Here is a 16,013-nt window from a genome sequence, read left to right as displayed (position 1 = left end):
CAGTATGAAAAAATGTTCATTTTACAATAGTCCCTTGAATATTCTCTGGTTTTGTGGTACTAAGTACATTCTCAGTTTGCAAGCAGCAAAGGTTAATGCTGGGCATGGACCAGCATCACTGTAGGAAGGCTTTTTGCCTTTGGCCCTTGATATCAGCATCATTTATCTAGCATAAAACTATCTGCCCTACTAGCTATTGTCTTCACACAAGCAGAGGAGGCAGGATCTTGGCCAGATGTACAGAGCCCTGTTTGTTTGTTCCTCTGGATGGAACACTGTCCTGCCCTGAAACACGTATGCAGCCTTATTGCTTTAACATCTTAGAAAAAATAGCCTGAACTGAGAACTAACCCCTTGTAAACAACAACTTTGGGGTCCTTGCAAAACTCTTGTAAAATGACAGCTTGAGGTGGGTTGGGTGCACTCTTTGAAGTAGACTTACAGTAAAAGAAATGCTTCTGAGTGAAGGTCTGACCCCTGAAAAGCAAGTGGGGATTCGTCTCTGTTTCAGATAAGTACAGTGGGTTCATTTGTCTTGTCCGTAAGGGACAGAATACACATATAAATCTCTGCAGGAATGGGACAGCAGTTTGCATGCTGCTTCAGGACACAGACTGTTTTATGGTACTGGCTGCACCTAGCAAAGTGAGGTCCCTTTCCGCACTGAAGACTTCTAAATGTTATCCTCATGTTTCAGTGATACTTTGGCCATGTGCTGAAGTGCTTTAGCATTCTACTGTTAACAAAAAAAAAAAAAAAAAAAAAGAAAAAAAGAAAAAAAAATTACATAAAGACTGCCATATCACCACCCAGGGCTTGAATGTCTGAGATCCAGATACTTTTATGCTTTTAGAGACAGTTCCCTGGCTTTCTCTTGCATGGGTTTTGTCCAGGGTAGTGGCCCAAGGCAGAGACGTGGAAACTCCTTCCCTTTGGCATTCTGTGGCTTTTGTGGGTGCCCCAGGCAGCTGAGGAGCCACACCACCCAGCAAAGGCATTCTTTAGTGCTCGTTCGGATGCAAGTATCCCAGTCTGTCCAGGGAGAGCAAGCATCTTCCTGCCTCCTCTCTTGACATTGGAAAGATTCTTCTCCGTTGGCATCATGCAAGGCAGAGGGCATTGGTTTCGCAGCTGGATTCTTCATCTTTCTACCTATCCGTTTTATATTTTATAAACCTATATAAGGAATCATTTTACAACTTCACTCTAATAATCTGCTCCATAAATATTTTATGAGCTGCCTGCCAATCTGCAAGTAGTTTTTAAATAAGACATGACGCTTGAAGAATATTTGAAGTCTCACTTTTTTCCTCTGATACCTTTATTGAAATACACAGAGCTGTGCAAAGAGGACATCTGTTTTCTAGATATAAAAACTGGGACAAATCCACAACAGGAGTAAATGAGCTGAGATCCAGGTGTGCTGCTCAATTCCATTAACTTTTTGGCTGAGTGTCTCCAGCACAGTGGGAGGCAGTGTCAGGATCTTTGTGCTTTCACTGTATGTGATACAGAAAAGATGAAGGAAATCTGTTTTGTATAATGACAATAAGTTGGAGAATGAATCTTCATCAGGAGACTTCAAACTTGCAGCTTTTACGATAAGAATTAAGAGCGAATATGCAGGCAGAAACAGATTATTTTCCCAAGCAAATGAGAGCTTTTTCTATCAAAGAAACATATTAGAAAACCAGAATTTAATGTAATTTTATCTACTAGTTAGATTCACTTACTGAATCAGGACTCCTAATGTGAAATAGCATGTTTTTGTGGGATTTAGGTAGGGAAGAAAGTCAGAAAACTTATTCCTTGTGTGGTATCCAAACCAACTGAAGGTCTAGAATGGAAAAAGTGAGGTTTAGCCCTGGACAGGATGTGTATAGCCTGATTCTCTGCGTAGTTCTATGGAGGGTACAGCCAAAGCCAACTTGTTTGCACAGGTCCTTTAAATGTATCCCTGTGTGGTACAGCAGTGCTTTGCATTATGGTGTGCTTGAACCCTGTATGTTGGTAGTCACACATTCCCTGTCTTTGTCTCCTCCCTCTTGATGAGCAAGATATAGGGTAGTGGTAGAAAGGTATGTTTTATATGAAGCACTCTAAGCCTGAAGAAGAAATAGGACATTTGCTTGAAAAAGATGAAGAAAATAAATTATTGTTTTTCATATAAGCCAATGTTGGTGTACGTGCTTTAGGTAGAGCAAGGATGAATTGAGGAATTTTGAGTTTTTAAATATACACCGCAAAACCACACTCTCCTTTACGTGCACACCCCAGTGCCGAAATTTAGTTCTGCAGAAACCTGATTCAACTTCTGGCAACCTGCAGAACTAAAACGTTGGGGTTGCCAGAAGGGGGAATTGCTATTGAGACCTCTTTAGTTGTTAGGCTTTCAGGGGAGGACGGCACGATGAAGGAGGAGAATCCATTTTCCCCCAGGGATCATAAGCACCAAAATACCCTTTAAAATGACCCTTACTGGGAGGGTCTCAGCATGGGAAGTGGTACTGCTACTACTAGAAGCAGGAGAAGAGCACTGCCAAGAGCAAAGTGGGGATAACCCACGAGCTGTGTCTCTGGGCTGCTCTTTGCTTCTATGATCGGTTTTGCATTCGGAGCACAATGGTCTCTGCTTGGCTGTGGTTCTGTCACTGCTGCTGAAATTGCACCCTGCATGGATAGCCTGGCTGCTTACTCATTACACCCTGTGTATAGGCCTTGTCATCTTTGTGCCTGTGCCCCTGCATTGCTTGTCACTCCCCCCTTATTTTTGCATCGTGTAGCAATCCATTGCCCTCTACTTGCCTCTGTGTTTTCCTGTCTCACCTTGGCACCTTTCGTAGAGGTAAGCCCACGTCCCTGCTGCCCTCCTGGCAGTAACCACGTAGCTCATATTTCTTTGCCCTCCTCAGCCCTCTGGGGCCCTGTGCTGCCAGACCCAGCCTAGCAGCCCTTCCTGCATCCCCTTACCAGGCTTTTTTTTTTAAATCATTTCACAGATCTGGTGCCAAAATCCTATAGTCAAAAGGCTGCTCGGCCCCTTGCAACCAGGCAGGCAGCAGTTCACAGTAATAGGACTTCATGCTGAGGGCATGTTTCATGCAGATGCCTATTACCACCTCCTCCTAATTGCAGTTTTGTTTCTGCTAATCATACACTCTTCCTTGCTGTGAGTTATTCTGGAGCATGTGCATGCCCTGTCTCGAAATCCTGGGTCATGAAAGAGAAGTCTCCCAAGTTTCTCAGTTTCAAGTGGCAACCCAAGGCTTTCTGATGGAGGTGTAACACCAGCTGTCCAGCTGTGTGCTGGCTGGCTTCTGAGCGTTGCTTGTGGGTTTTTCACTCATACAAGCAATGTCCCCGTATCTCATGTCCATGTGATTTGCTTTAAGGATTATTCAGTTCCTCTATCCAGTTATTATATTGGGTCCTTGAAACAATGACAGATACGATATTGGGTCCATTGGAAACAATGACAGATACGTCTTAATCCTACACACCTCATCCCATACTTTAAAATACATACATGTGTGTGTATACAATGGTTGTCCTTGCCCATGAAGTTACCCTGTAGCTTCCAAAGTGGTTATGGATGTGAAGCAGGTCTCAGAAATGCCACTGAAGCAGCCACTTACTGCTGGTGTGGTGGCATCCCATAGAGAACCAGTGCAAAGGCTGAGGGCTGAGTCAGGGCAGGCAGCCACAGACTGACAGGAAGGTTCTCTGGGGGAGATGTGACTCCCTTATGGCTGCTCACAACTCTATTGTGGGATCCAGCAGCATCCTTGCACTGCCTGGTGCTAACGCAGGCATAAGATAGGTCAGGCAGTGACTGTTTGCCCTCCATCTGACTTGGTGCTGGTCAGAAGGGATTGCATGAATGGTAGCTCCCCTGGTTAAGGTAGGAGTTGTGGAGGAAGCCCAGTCAGAGCCAGGAGTGTGCAGCAAACCCTGGAAGGCAGTGAGCCAACAGGTAGACGTTTGTTTTAACCCTATCATTTTGTATGTTATTTTGGCATAAGGCTATTTTTACAATACCAAAAAAAGTTCCAGTTCTGTGCAAATGCAGTGGGTAAAGGGACAGTGCAGCACGTACAAGACGGTACCTGCAAAAGCTGGGGTTTGAGCTCTGTGGACTAGGAGATCCCATTTCTGCAATTCTAATGTTTCATCCCATTCCCCTTCCATTGTCCTTCCTGTTCTTGCTTTTTTCTTTATAATAATAGCTAAATTAGATGTATGGCAGAATGGAGTTTTCAGAGGCATCTGTGGGATTTAGAAGCACAAGTCCAATTGAAAGTCAGCGGGCCTTGGGCCCTGAATCCCATTAGGGAAATTGCAAGTAGTTTGATGAGCTAAAACTGGGACAGCAGTGGTACGGCCACTTGAGAGGTTGGATTTGTCACTGCTCTGGGTTTTTGTGCTTTACCCAGCTGAGGTAATGAGGGAGGTTCTGCTATTCCAGAGACAAAAGCACTCTTTTTTGTTGTTTTTGTTTTTTTCCCAGGCGGTGTGGCTACAGCAAGGCTAAACAAGACCCAGAAGAAGAAAAGATGCATTTTCATAATGGCCACAGTGAGTAAAGATCCAACATGGACATATGTGTTTTCTGCCCTGCCTGGTAATGAGAAATACAACTGAGGATTGGTGTATTTTTTCAGAACTCATTTTGCTGTTAATTCACAAAAGAATCCAGATAATTCTGTTGTTCAGTAAGCCCCCATCTGCCCCTGCTCCAAGCTGCACGGAGGACTAAGCGCAGACTTGAGAGTTGGAACAGTTCTAACTTGTGCCCAGCTACTCACACCTGCACATTCTTTTTCCAGGATGGAGCAAACAGAATGCTGTTTGCAGTGGATCAGCCTAACAAGCCATTTTGGTTTGTTTCATGGCACTGGGATACGCACTGTTACTCAAGATGCTTTTAATTTTGCCTGGCTGGCATTTAACAGCTCTCAGTCTGTGCTCTGGGTGCGTCTGTCCAGAATACTTGTTGTAAACCTTTGCTCCACTCAGGCCAGCCCACAAGTAGCTGTGGGGACTGAGCCCCCGGCTACTCTTTGCCTTGGATGCCTCTGCAAGACATGAGGAATTAATGTTCACTTCTTACTCTTAGGAAGCTTCCAGAAATGCCATTTTAACAACTATAAGGTAGTCTGAATAAATGAGCCTCTGTGGTAATGCTGAGAAGTACATATTGCAATTACTCTCAATCCTTTGGTACTTCCAAAGCCAGCATCTGAAAAACCTTCCTTAATAAAATGTTGTGGGATCTGTGAATCTGTAACAGTAAAGTGCCATTTGGGGTGGAAAAGGCAAATGTATTGTGAGCAAAAGTCAGATTTCCATTAGTGCTATGTAATGAAGGCAGCAGGAAGCAAATCAATTAAGAGCCACTGTGTAATGTAGCTGTCTTATTAGACTGATGAGCATTTCTTCATCTGAGTAGCCTTAATGATTGTCAAAACAAACTTATAATAAAGATAATGAAAATACTTTTTTTCCTCTTGAGTCCTGTAGAGAAAGCCTGGTATTGATTACATTTACACTGGTACAACCCACAGGCTTTGTACTGCAAATATTCTGTTCATTTAAATTTCAGTAACTCCATCTGAAATAATGTGGCTGATTGATTAGTTAATATATGAGTGGTAGGGCATAACTTATTGCAGCTCTCCATCAACTGCCATCCATCTGACTTGCTTTGCAAGTTGTTCCTCAGCATTCTGCATTTTGTACTCTTCTTCCTGGAGTCCCCTTCCTGCAGAAGGGCTGCTCATTTGGGTTGTAACTGGCTGACAGGGCTCGTTCCAGTGCTGTCAAACACCTCAAAGCCTTTATAAACCTTTGCAGTGGGGAGAATTACAGATGAGGCACTACAGTGTGCAGAGGCAGAGCTGCCTGCTCAAGGTCACCCAGGCACTCTCTAACCATTCCTCAGCACTAAGCAAGGTCTCCCTACAGCACAGGTTTGCACCACACCCTGGACCAGCCCGTTGCTCAGCACCAAGAGGAACTTTGAGCTGCACGTCTTCCCAGCTGACCACTGTCATGGGTTTTCCTAAATATGATGAAGATGCGTGTTTGTCACATGTAAACTAAATGTCTTTTCTGAACGCACTCACTTGCATGGTGTCTCAAAGCACAGGGCATCCTCAGAGTGCACTCAAAAAGCATTATCTGTTCATTTTTACAGTAGGAATAGATTCCCCTGCTGCCATGTTTTTTGGCAAGGCAGACAGTGCAAGGGGTAGGAATGGGTGTCATCCTCATCTCATCCTCATCTGCTGTGTCATGTGCTGTTTAACACCCTAATTTGTGTTTGCAGTTAAACTGCCTGGTGTAAGAACCTACATTGATCCCCACACCTACGAGGACCCTAATCAAGCTGTCCACGAGTTTGCCAAGGAAATAGAAGCTTCATGTATTACCATTGAAAGAGTTATCGGAGCCGGTATGGAAATGTGTTTTGTGACCCCTAGCAGTGCGGAGGGCTGATGTTTATAACATTAGAAACCAGAAAAGGGCTGTGAAATATTTGTGCTGTTAGGCACTTTGCAAGGCATGTGGAGCATACCTTTGTTCCAGCAGAGGCCTGGGACAAATCTGCCATTGACTGTAGTTTTGAATTTCAGTGACTGTGTTAAAAATGGCAAAAAACAGGCAAGTTTGGACTGAGCTGAGTGAATGCTAAGGGAAATTAGTCACTTAATGTTCAGATTCTTTTGCACCACTTTCATCTTTTTCTCCTTGTCGATTAAAGCAAAAATAAAGATTGAAAGTTCATCTGATATTTTTTAAAAAGGGGGAAGGACAAATGCAAGCACAAACTCAAGTCCAAAGCATTTAATTCCCATGGTTAAAAGACTAAGTTTCCATTTCTGTTCAAGTTAAGCTGTGTGTTTGGATTCACATCCAACAGGGGGAATATCTGTCACCCTCTGATACCGTGTCTTTAAAGATAATTTACTGTTCACAAGGAAAAATAACCATTTAGGCTACCTCTAAAAAAAGGTAGTTGTAAAATTGGAAAGAGTGCTCAGTCCATAAAAATGTATGTTGCTGTGAGAGGCCAACAGCATCCCATCTATTCAACTTAGCAAAGGAGGGTTCAGAAGCAACTGGTTTGTGTTTTACAGCTGTCTACACAGAGAATGATACAGCATATGACAGGAGTCTTTAATCTAGTAGGCAAAAGAATCATGAAGTGAGAAAAAAAAAAAAAGAACCAACAATGGAATTTGGAACATAGCTCTTTAAATTTCGGAAAATTACATACTGGAACAGCTCACCTTTAGAGTGGGATCAAATCCATTGCCAGGAGTGTTTCATTCAGCTCTGGTTATCTTTCTAAAAGACTGAGATTTGCAGCTTCCTAGTTTTCTTATGTCTATGGCTTGTGCTGTGCTGGCTGTTTGTGATGTTTATCACTGTGATGTTCTACTTTCCATATTCACAAACGTAGGACAGCCCTGGGTATTTTTGATTAGCTTTCTATAGAAGATAGGCTGCATCCTACAGATATGTGCTCTGCATTCCTTAGGCATACTGTGATCCTTTCTGATTTCCTCTGAAGGTGAATTTGGAGAAGTCTGCAGTGGACGACTGAAACTGCAGGGAAAACGCGAGTTTCCAGTGGCTATCAAAACCCTGAAGGTGGGCTACACTGAGAAGCAAAGGCGAGATTTCCTGGGAGAAGCGAGCATCATGGGGCAGTTTGATCACCCCAACATCATCCACCTGGAAGGTGTCGTCACAAAAAGTAGGTGCAGCCGGCTGCAGATTGATGTCTTTGAATGCTGACTGATGGGAGAGGTGGGGGAGGAAACACTGGGTAACTCACATTTTCAGTGCGCGCTTCATCATTTCTCTAAAAGCAGCAAACTCCCTTTGCCTGAAATTTCACATGTAGTAGGTCTGGGAACAGAAATGATGAGAAATACTAACTCCTAAGGTGTAATACACATGGGCTAAGAGAAAATCCCCATTCAAAGGTCTAAAGTTAATGAAATGGGAGATTATATGCCTGCCTATGTGCAGATGGAGTAGATGGTGGGTACAGAAGTAAGCTTAGGATGCCTGAGGGCCATCAGAGCGTACTGCATGACTTCTGCCTTCCAGATAATTTGGTTGCACCCTCTACTTGAAATGAGGCCACACAGGAACATTTTGAATGCTGGGACACTGAGCCATCCTCTCAGTGCTTACAGCAGATTCACTTCCTATTTTTGCCTATATTCCTTTACTTTTGGAACCATGTGAGCTCCAATGTGAGTAAAGAAATGCCAAAACATAGAAAGCAATTTCCCTGACAGGGAAAGGTAGAGAATTTTGCTATCAAAAGTCTGGGTAGCCAAACCAAATGATTTCCAGCTATCATATTTTGAGAAACCACTGAAGCAAAGTGCTGGCAGAGGGTAACCATGGGATCTCATGATTGCTCACAGGGGATGTGAGCAAGAATGGAAGTTATCTGAGGTGCCAGAGTGCAGGAAGGGTACAGAGGTGTTATTGCTGTTATTACTGGAAGCCTGAGGTCCTCTAGCATTTCATAGTTTGCTTTTTTTCAGCCCAGTATTTTCAATATAGAAATAAGTGTGGATAAGTTATTTGCATCAAAGTTTGTTTTTGTTTTTGTGGGTAATAACTCCTTCGTTTACAAATATATTTCAAGTGTTTGGAGAAGTTTGTAGCTAGCCTGAGAGACACAAGTCTTACAGGTATGAATGGTGGAAACCCCTTCTGCCTTCATGACTGGTAATGTTAATGTTGGAACTTAGCCACCGCCTTTGAGATGCTGGTATCTGGGGCCACGTGGCTGCTGTTAGTACCAACCATCATTCACCAGAGCCATCTTCTCCAGATTCATCTCTTGTATGTAGCTCTCAGAGCTACAATAAAGAAGGTGCAAATGCTGGCTGTCTTTCCTGTTCATATCATCATGTCATACTCTGAATCGACTTTAGTTTGCAGTCAACAGCCTTGTCTTGAAATTGTATTTTCCCAAAACTTTTAAGAAAAAAAAAAAAAGACAAACATAGGTTTCTCTTACAAAGACATTTTATAAAGGCAGGGAAGGAAAAATAGGGGATGAATTTGGCAACAGTGTGTGTGCTTTCACAGAGCCACAGCCTGTGTGCAACAGTTCTGCCCAGGGGTATGTCCTCGTTGTGTGTCCTGATCTGAGGGACATGTCCCATTGTGAGGGACCCACCAGAGCAGCATATGAGAGTCTGACCCCATAGGCTCAGCTGAGCGCTTCAAGTGAAAAGAACCAAATAAATGGAGAGGCCTGTGTGTGGGACAAGGGTTGCATGTTAAGGACTGGAGCTTTTGGTTGTGTTAGGAGAATATGAAAGAGTTCATTGCTGAGCCTCACCACATCTGTCTTTCCTGGAAAGAAAGTGTCCATTTCTAGCCCTGTAGGGATGTGGGCTGTTGGGCAGGAAGTGAGTGATGTTCACACAGCCATAAAAGCTGCTGCTGACATGGCTGTGAGTCTTTCTGGCTGGCAGGGCCTCGGAAGATGGGTGGGATTCACAGTTAGAGAGAGGATGTGGCTCCCCAGCAAGCAGGTTTTGCTTAAAGCAGACATCAGATTCAAAGGCCTTGGGAGTGCTGGGGGCTTTATAGCCTAAGCTCTGGATTTGTTCTAAGAACTGAAGCTGGGAATAAATGGCAGAGGGGAGCTGAGGACAGCAGTGAGTGCAACCATATGATCTGGCTGTTGTGTTCTACTGGTTGCTCTGAATTTTGGGTGCTTTACTTAAAGATGAGGGGAAAAAAAAAAAAAAAAAAAAAAAAAAGGTGTAGAGAAGGAAGAGGTGCTTCATTTCACAGGTTTCCAGAGGTTGTGGTATCCAAGGTAGGATAGATCCAGGTGTTGGCTCCCCGCAGGGGAGAACTCAGTGCTCTGAGTTCTGGTCGGTGCCCTCTAATATCTGTGCCTATAGGTGTTTCCTTTGCAAAGATATAATCCCAGAGCCAGGATGGGTGTTTGGGAGTGCTGTCTCCCTCCTGAGGTCCTTTGCCCCACCTTATATCTCAAGTAGCTCTTCATCTGTGCTTCTGGAGCTGTTCTCCTTTACACACAGCCTGAGGAGGGGAGACTCAGCAGTTCCTCAGCCTACCTCTTCTCCAGTCCCTCTTCCAAAATAGACTGAAGTTTTCCATATGAACTGTGGCAGCTTTTCGGGAACAGGTCAGAAACCCTTTTTCTCCTCGCTGGAGCAGATCCACTTCTAAATTGGACTTGGAGCAAATGGAGTTTGAACATACCAAAACAACTCCATGAATCCCAGACTAAAATTCTGTCTCTGAGTACTTTTTATCTTCTCTTCCTGCTTAGCAGTTGAGTCACTGCCCTATCGTAGATTCAGAATTTTAGGGTAAAATGTCTTTGATGCATCATGATTTACTTCAGACGTAAATTAAGTTAAACCGAATTAATCTGTTCTTAATTCTGAATGAGAATATTCATGCGGAGCCTCAGTGCCATTTAACTAATTACTTCAAATTCCCACCTTTAGTTAATTTGGATTAATTGTCTTCATTGTGCCCATGCAGACAAGCCCTTAGCTATTTCTGTGTTACAGTGGCAACAGTCCTGTTTTCATTAGCATTCCATTTCATTGCTCTGACAATGTGTACATGGGTAGGAATGACATCTGCACACATTTCGTGGCCCTGAACCACCAGCAGGAGGGATTCCTGCTGTCAGAGCATCAGACCGGCACATTAGAAGGGCCAGTCTTTACTTTTAATTTATTTTGGTTAAAAGTTAATCTGTTTGTGTCCTTATTTCCATGCTCTTGGATATGGGAGTAATTTATTTCACAATTAGTGTCAACCTGCGGCCATCAGATAATGAAACATAAGTGCAGAAATCTTCTTTTATTTTCTCAGATGGAAACCCGAGGCAGGATCCTGCAGGAGGTTCCTAGGGGCATTGAGGTGACAAGATGCCAGTCTTGCTGCAGTGCGGACTTTCTGTATTAGAGATAAGGGCCCCATTCCGCAGTTGCTTTGCAGCAACTCGTTAGACTGGGCACATCAGAAATGGCAGCACGCTCTCTGTGGAGATTGTATGATAGGTGGCGTAAAGAACCTGGGTTTTACCTTAAATCACTCATCAGTGATGCAGAGAAACACCTTGCCAGTGCACGTACCGTCAAACAGCAGCAGCTTCACTTCACTGCTTCTCTGTTTTTCCCCACTGAAAACAAAACAACTAAAAGAACCCCAGCAACTTGTGAAGATTAACATGATGGGAATCTGTGCTGCTGAGAGCAGGGGTAAATTTTTGTGGAAGAAGAAAACATGCATTTGAAGGTTCACATCCTTGTGGCCAGCTGCAACTGTTCTCCTGGCACCAGCATCAGCACTTCCCTCTCTGGCTCTGCTGTCTGCACACATCACCATGCTGTGTTCATGCAATCCCAGAATGCTTTTTTAGTGTAAAAAGAGAGTGTGTACGTGGGATTTTCCTCCTCAAGCACAGGGTCCATTCTGTGCACTGAGCTCTGCATAGACTGAAGTTTGCCATCCTTGAAGACAGGGCTTGCAGTGTTTGGGGAACACGATATTATTATTCCTGGCCCCAGAGTGCAGCTCTCATTTCAAAAATAATACTTGTGGTGAGCTCTGAGCTCAGACAATAGCTGCGATAAGAGCTGAAAGAATGGAGGCAGCACAAGTCCCTTTTGCTTCATAGGTAGGGTCTGCACAACGGCAAGAGCTCTGATTGACAAGTTCACAATTATCTTTATTATGTAGATAATTAAACAGTAAATTAGGCAAATGGTTAACGTAGTGGGAAAGTGGGAAGATTAAGATCGGTCTTAATGGTAGAATATGAACTGATTTTAGGAGCATTTACCTCCGTGTGCATGTTATGACATGTGGCAGCTCTCGTTGATCGTTTCGACAAAAGACACTTATAATGCACTTTACGAATAATTGACAGCTCCTCTTTTGTCTGTGCTTCATGCTAGCTAATGCAAATTGATTTGAATAAAAAATAATTTACATGTTCTTATAAGATTTCATTGAATTTACAAGGGCTGGAGCACACCACATTAATTATTGCTATGCCACTGTGGCAAGCTAGCGAGAAATTAGATATAAAAACTGAGCAAAAACTATATATATAATTACCATTAAAATGACTCGGGCATGAAAATTAATCAAATGGATTTTGAAAAACATTATTATTCCTGTCAACAATGGGAGGCCAGGCCTTTTGTTAAGAACTTTTGTTTTGATCCTTTTTTATTTTTTTAACTACTGCACCGAATCAATACAGCACACATCTTGGGAAGAGATCTGGTTATTATTTAGGGAAGGTGAAAAGGAATCGGCACAGCAAAGAGCTTCCTGAAATTGTAATTGCAGTCAGGCTGCCAGTGCCTCCCTGCATGCAGACCCGCTGCTGGTGTTAACCCAACGTCTGCCCTGCAGCATGCTGTGCCCTCTGCTCTGGGATGTAACCAAAGGAGGGTGCATGAGCTCCATGCCGGCGCCAGGGAGCAGTGGGTGTCCCAGCATATCCACCAGGAGTGGGATGCAGGGAGGTCAGCGTGGAGCTGGAGAAATGGCATCTGGTCCCATGCTGGGGGGGCTGATTGACAGCTTTGTTCTTCTTGTACATAGAAACCTCCTAATTTCCACTGTCACTCGCTCTATGCTTATTTGCTTTAGTCCTGCATCATTAATATTCCTTTTCATATTTCCAGAGGTATTTACAGGGATGGTCACATGGGATTTCTTGAATTACACAGGGTGTAATCCCATCCTTTCCTGGCCTTGATGCTTATCACACTCAGATAGATACCTCAGATCATTCCGGTTGCTCCTGTTGTGCTCATGTAGTTACTTCAGATTGGGAGGCTATAGTATTGCCGTGTGCATTTTAGCTCTGCTGGGGCAGCTGTCAGGGCTGTAGGGCTGTCAGGGTTCAGCTCATAACCTCTTTCACAAATGCCATCTAAACACTGTAGGATTTGCTCCCCATCCATGGATGGGGTCACCTTTTCTTGGCTTCCTTGATCCCCCTGTCTTTATGTACGTGTCGGCAAGAAGTGTGATCATCCTGTAGATCCAGTGGATTCTCAGTTTAGATTTGCTATTGAGTGGCTACACACTCACATCCAGAAGCATTATGAAAAGACTTTATTTTTGTGGGGTTTTTTGTGTGTTTTTTTTGTTTTGTTTTGTTTTGTTTTTTAATACATTGCTACTAACACTTGTTTGTTGTTTTTCTTTTCCAGGCAAACCTGTAATGATAGTAACGGAATACATGGAAAATGGTTCTCTGGATACATTTTTAAAGGTAATGCTTAGACACTTGTTCGAGGGGGGCTGGATTTAACTTTGCGTTCTTTGCAGAAGGTTAATATCAACAATAATGTTTGCTGGGTGCTGGTCCAGCCATTAGTGCAGTCTGGAGGCAGAAGTATCTGTTATCTGCTTCGTCTGTATTTATCCAGCCTCATGAAGGACATGGTTCATGCACTGATACAAGCAGATAACAGTGAGCTGTAGAATGTTGTGTTTGTTCTAAAGAGCAGAGTGCTGTGTGGAAAGGACTCATTTAGCCTGCCAAACTTCTTGATACATCCATACTGCATCGTGGCAAAAACCAGGCAGTGTCAAAAACCAGACAGTGTCAGGGCTTTTCATGAGACCTCCTTGAAAAGACAGAGGAAGTGTTTAGAAATGCAGTGTGGTAGCATGGGGGGAGCCCCTGCCCCAAATATTGACACGTGGACTTTTGCAGGTAGGATTTATAAGCAACTTGGTGCCGTGCAGTCGGCTGATTAAGAGATTGTCCGCCCTGGTGTTTTTATACATGTTCCCTCCCTGTAGCAATCTTTTCATCAGTCACCATTGGAAATAGCTCGCTGCTTGATCTCCAGTTAAAAGAACTACATTTCCTTAGCTTTGTCTCTAGAGATGCTTATCCAAACAATGAAACTTTGAAAAGCTTCATGGTCAGAGCATGAAAGTAATGAATTATTAATTTTCCTGTTTTTTATCCCTAGAGACTCGCCTTTGCATTTTTATTTGTGCACATGCAATGCTGAGGGTGCAGAGACTTTCATCTGATCAAATGTCTCTTTCCCTTTGCAGAAGAACGACGGGCAGTTCACGGTCATTCAGCTGGTCGGGATGCTGCGAGGCATCGCATCAGGGATGAAGTACCTGTCTGACATGGGTTACGTACACAGAGACCTCGCTGCCAGGAATATCCTCATCAACAGCAACTTAGTCTGCAAGGTGTCCGACTTTGGCCTCTCCAGAGTCCTAGAAGATGATCCTGAAGCAGCATACACTACCAGGGTGAGTTGTATCATGGAATTGCTCAGGTTGGAAAAGACACTCAGGATGATCAAGTCCAACCACAACCTAACCGTACTATCCTAATTCTAACAACCCACTACTATATCATGTCCCCAAGCACGACATATATGAATACTGAATGGGCTGAGCCTATGAAAAATGTGCTTCCTGACACATTTTGGTATTCGGGCTGTTCGGCAAAGAGGTTTCTACAAATCCACAGCCCATAAACAAGGCATGAGTGTTTGACCAGATGTTATCAGCTAATCAGTATTGGATCAGTCTATACCTTAGAAGTGAGAATGGCCAAATAAAGCAGAACTTAATGGCAGCCTCATTACTTAGAAGTCTTGTGCTGGGCACCAGCGTTAAATAATGAACTTTGTTTGAACTTTGAATACAGCACACCCAGCTGTATTCTGCTATCTTTGGTGAATATCTAAGGTCAGAAGGATCAAGAGTGGCAGCCATACAGAGATCTTGGCCGTGGTCTCCTGGACAGTTTAACTCTTTCAAAACTGGCAAGCACATAATATCTATTGCTAATGAGATGCGTTCTCCACCTTCCCCATCAATGGTAATTTTCCAAAACCTGAGAAAGGGCTGCTCCAGCCTGTGGTAGGATCCATCCCTTCTGGGCATCAGCTCACCTGTGTGAGGCCACGTGGCCCTGATGCCACAGGGAGAGGTGGACAGCACCCAACCCCACCACCACAGGCCCTGGAGAAAGCTTCCAACAGTATTTCAGGTTGGCACCCCTCAGTGTTACCTATTAACACATTTTTCCATGGGTATTGTAATGGGAGCATCCTGAGTCACATTCCCTATTCTTGTAAAGATTTTGCTATTTGGGAGAGGCATTTCAGCTCTTGGCAGCCCCAACCCCACAACAGGGCTCAGAACACTGCTGGACCAGAGCTTCCCTGCGGGCTGGAGGGCTCTCATCCAGCCCTGCTGCGACTGCAACGTGCTGCTTTGTGCTAATTGGCACTGCTGAGAATCTGGCCCTTCACTTAAGGCACGCACTGATAAGCCTGTGAATAAATAATTATTGGAAGAAGGAACTTTTCTAATTTGCTTTTTAAACATGTTCCAACTTCTACCTTTTTCTAATAACAAACAGCATTAGGGGACATTCAGGGAGATTTTCCAACATGTAGCTCAGCACTGAGAGGAAAGGACTTCACAGTAAGATATATTTTGATATATATCAAGAGAGACAAGTCTTTAAACCCAATGAGAAAAGCGTTTCTTAATCCAAACTCCCCTTCCCCTTCCTTCTCTCAGAGTTGGTCTGAAGTTTGATTCCTAAAATCAAAAAGGGGAAAAGGAGATACCAAAAAGCATTTGACAGCTCTCCCTGTGCCTGAGTAATAGTATTTGTAAAATAGATGCGACGAAAGATAAACCACAGTGATCTTTGAGAGGTGACATCGTTTTCAGTCCTGCAGCCAAGGCCAGGCAGGCAGGTCTTTGCATGCACAGATTTCTGTGCCCACTGTGCAGATCTCTCTGCAGGATTGGGACTGCATTGAGGGGAAAAAAAAGGCATTACTTCCGCAGCAATTTGCATGAAGCTCTCATTAGATCAAAGTCTTCCCTGGCTTCAGAGCTGTCTGTTCCTCCCCCGCTCTCTCTTAGAAATGGAAGAACTGTATTCCCCTACCAACCAG

At 43.8% G+C, this 16,013-nt stretch overlaps 1 protein-coding gene across 1 annotated transcript in view; it reads left to right on the top strand.

The window, feature by feature from the left end:
* The window catches only part of EPHA5 (EPH receptor A5), a 196,769-nt gene that overhangs the window by 159,090 nt on the left and 21,666 nt on the right, over positions 1 to 16,013 (top strand). Inside the window, exons 10-14 of the mRNA XM_015861732.3 lie at positions 4,508 to 4,575; positions 6,329 to 6,454; positions 7,577 to 7,762; positions 13,269 to 13,330; positions 14,131 to 14,340. Of these exons, the coding sequence (XP_015717218.2) occupies positions 4,508 to 4,575; positions 6,329 to 6,454; positions 7,577 to 7,762; positions 13,269 to 13,330; positions 14,131 to 14,340 (652 nt within the window). The remainder of the gene's footprint in view (positions 1 to 4,507; positions 4,576 to 6,328; positions 6,455 to 7,576; positions 7,763 to 13,268; positions 13,331 to 14,130; positions 14,341 to 16,013) is intronic.

The sequence above is a fragment of the Coturnix japonica genome, chromosome 4, assembly GCF_054131305.1.
Source record: "Coturnix japonica strain WE chromosome 4, WE-NBRP24, whole genome shotgun sequence".
Lineage (NCBI taxonomy): Eukaryota > Metazoa > Chordata > Aves > Galliformes > Phasianidae > Coturnix > Coturnix japonica.
Note: the sequence above shows the minus strand (reverse complement) of the source record. Positions and strands in the feature narration are given on the sequence as shown.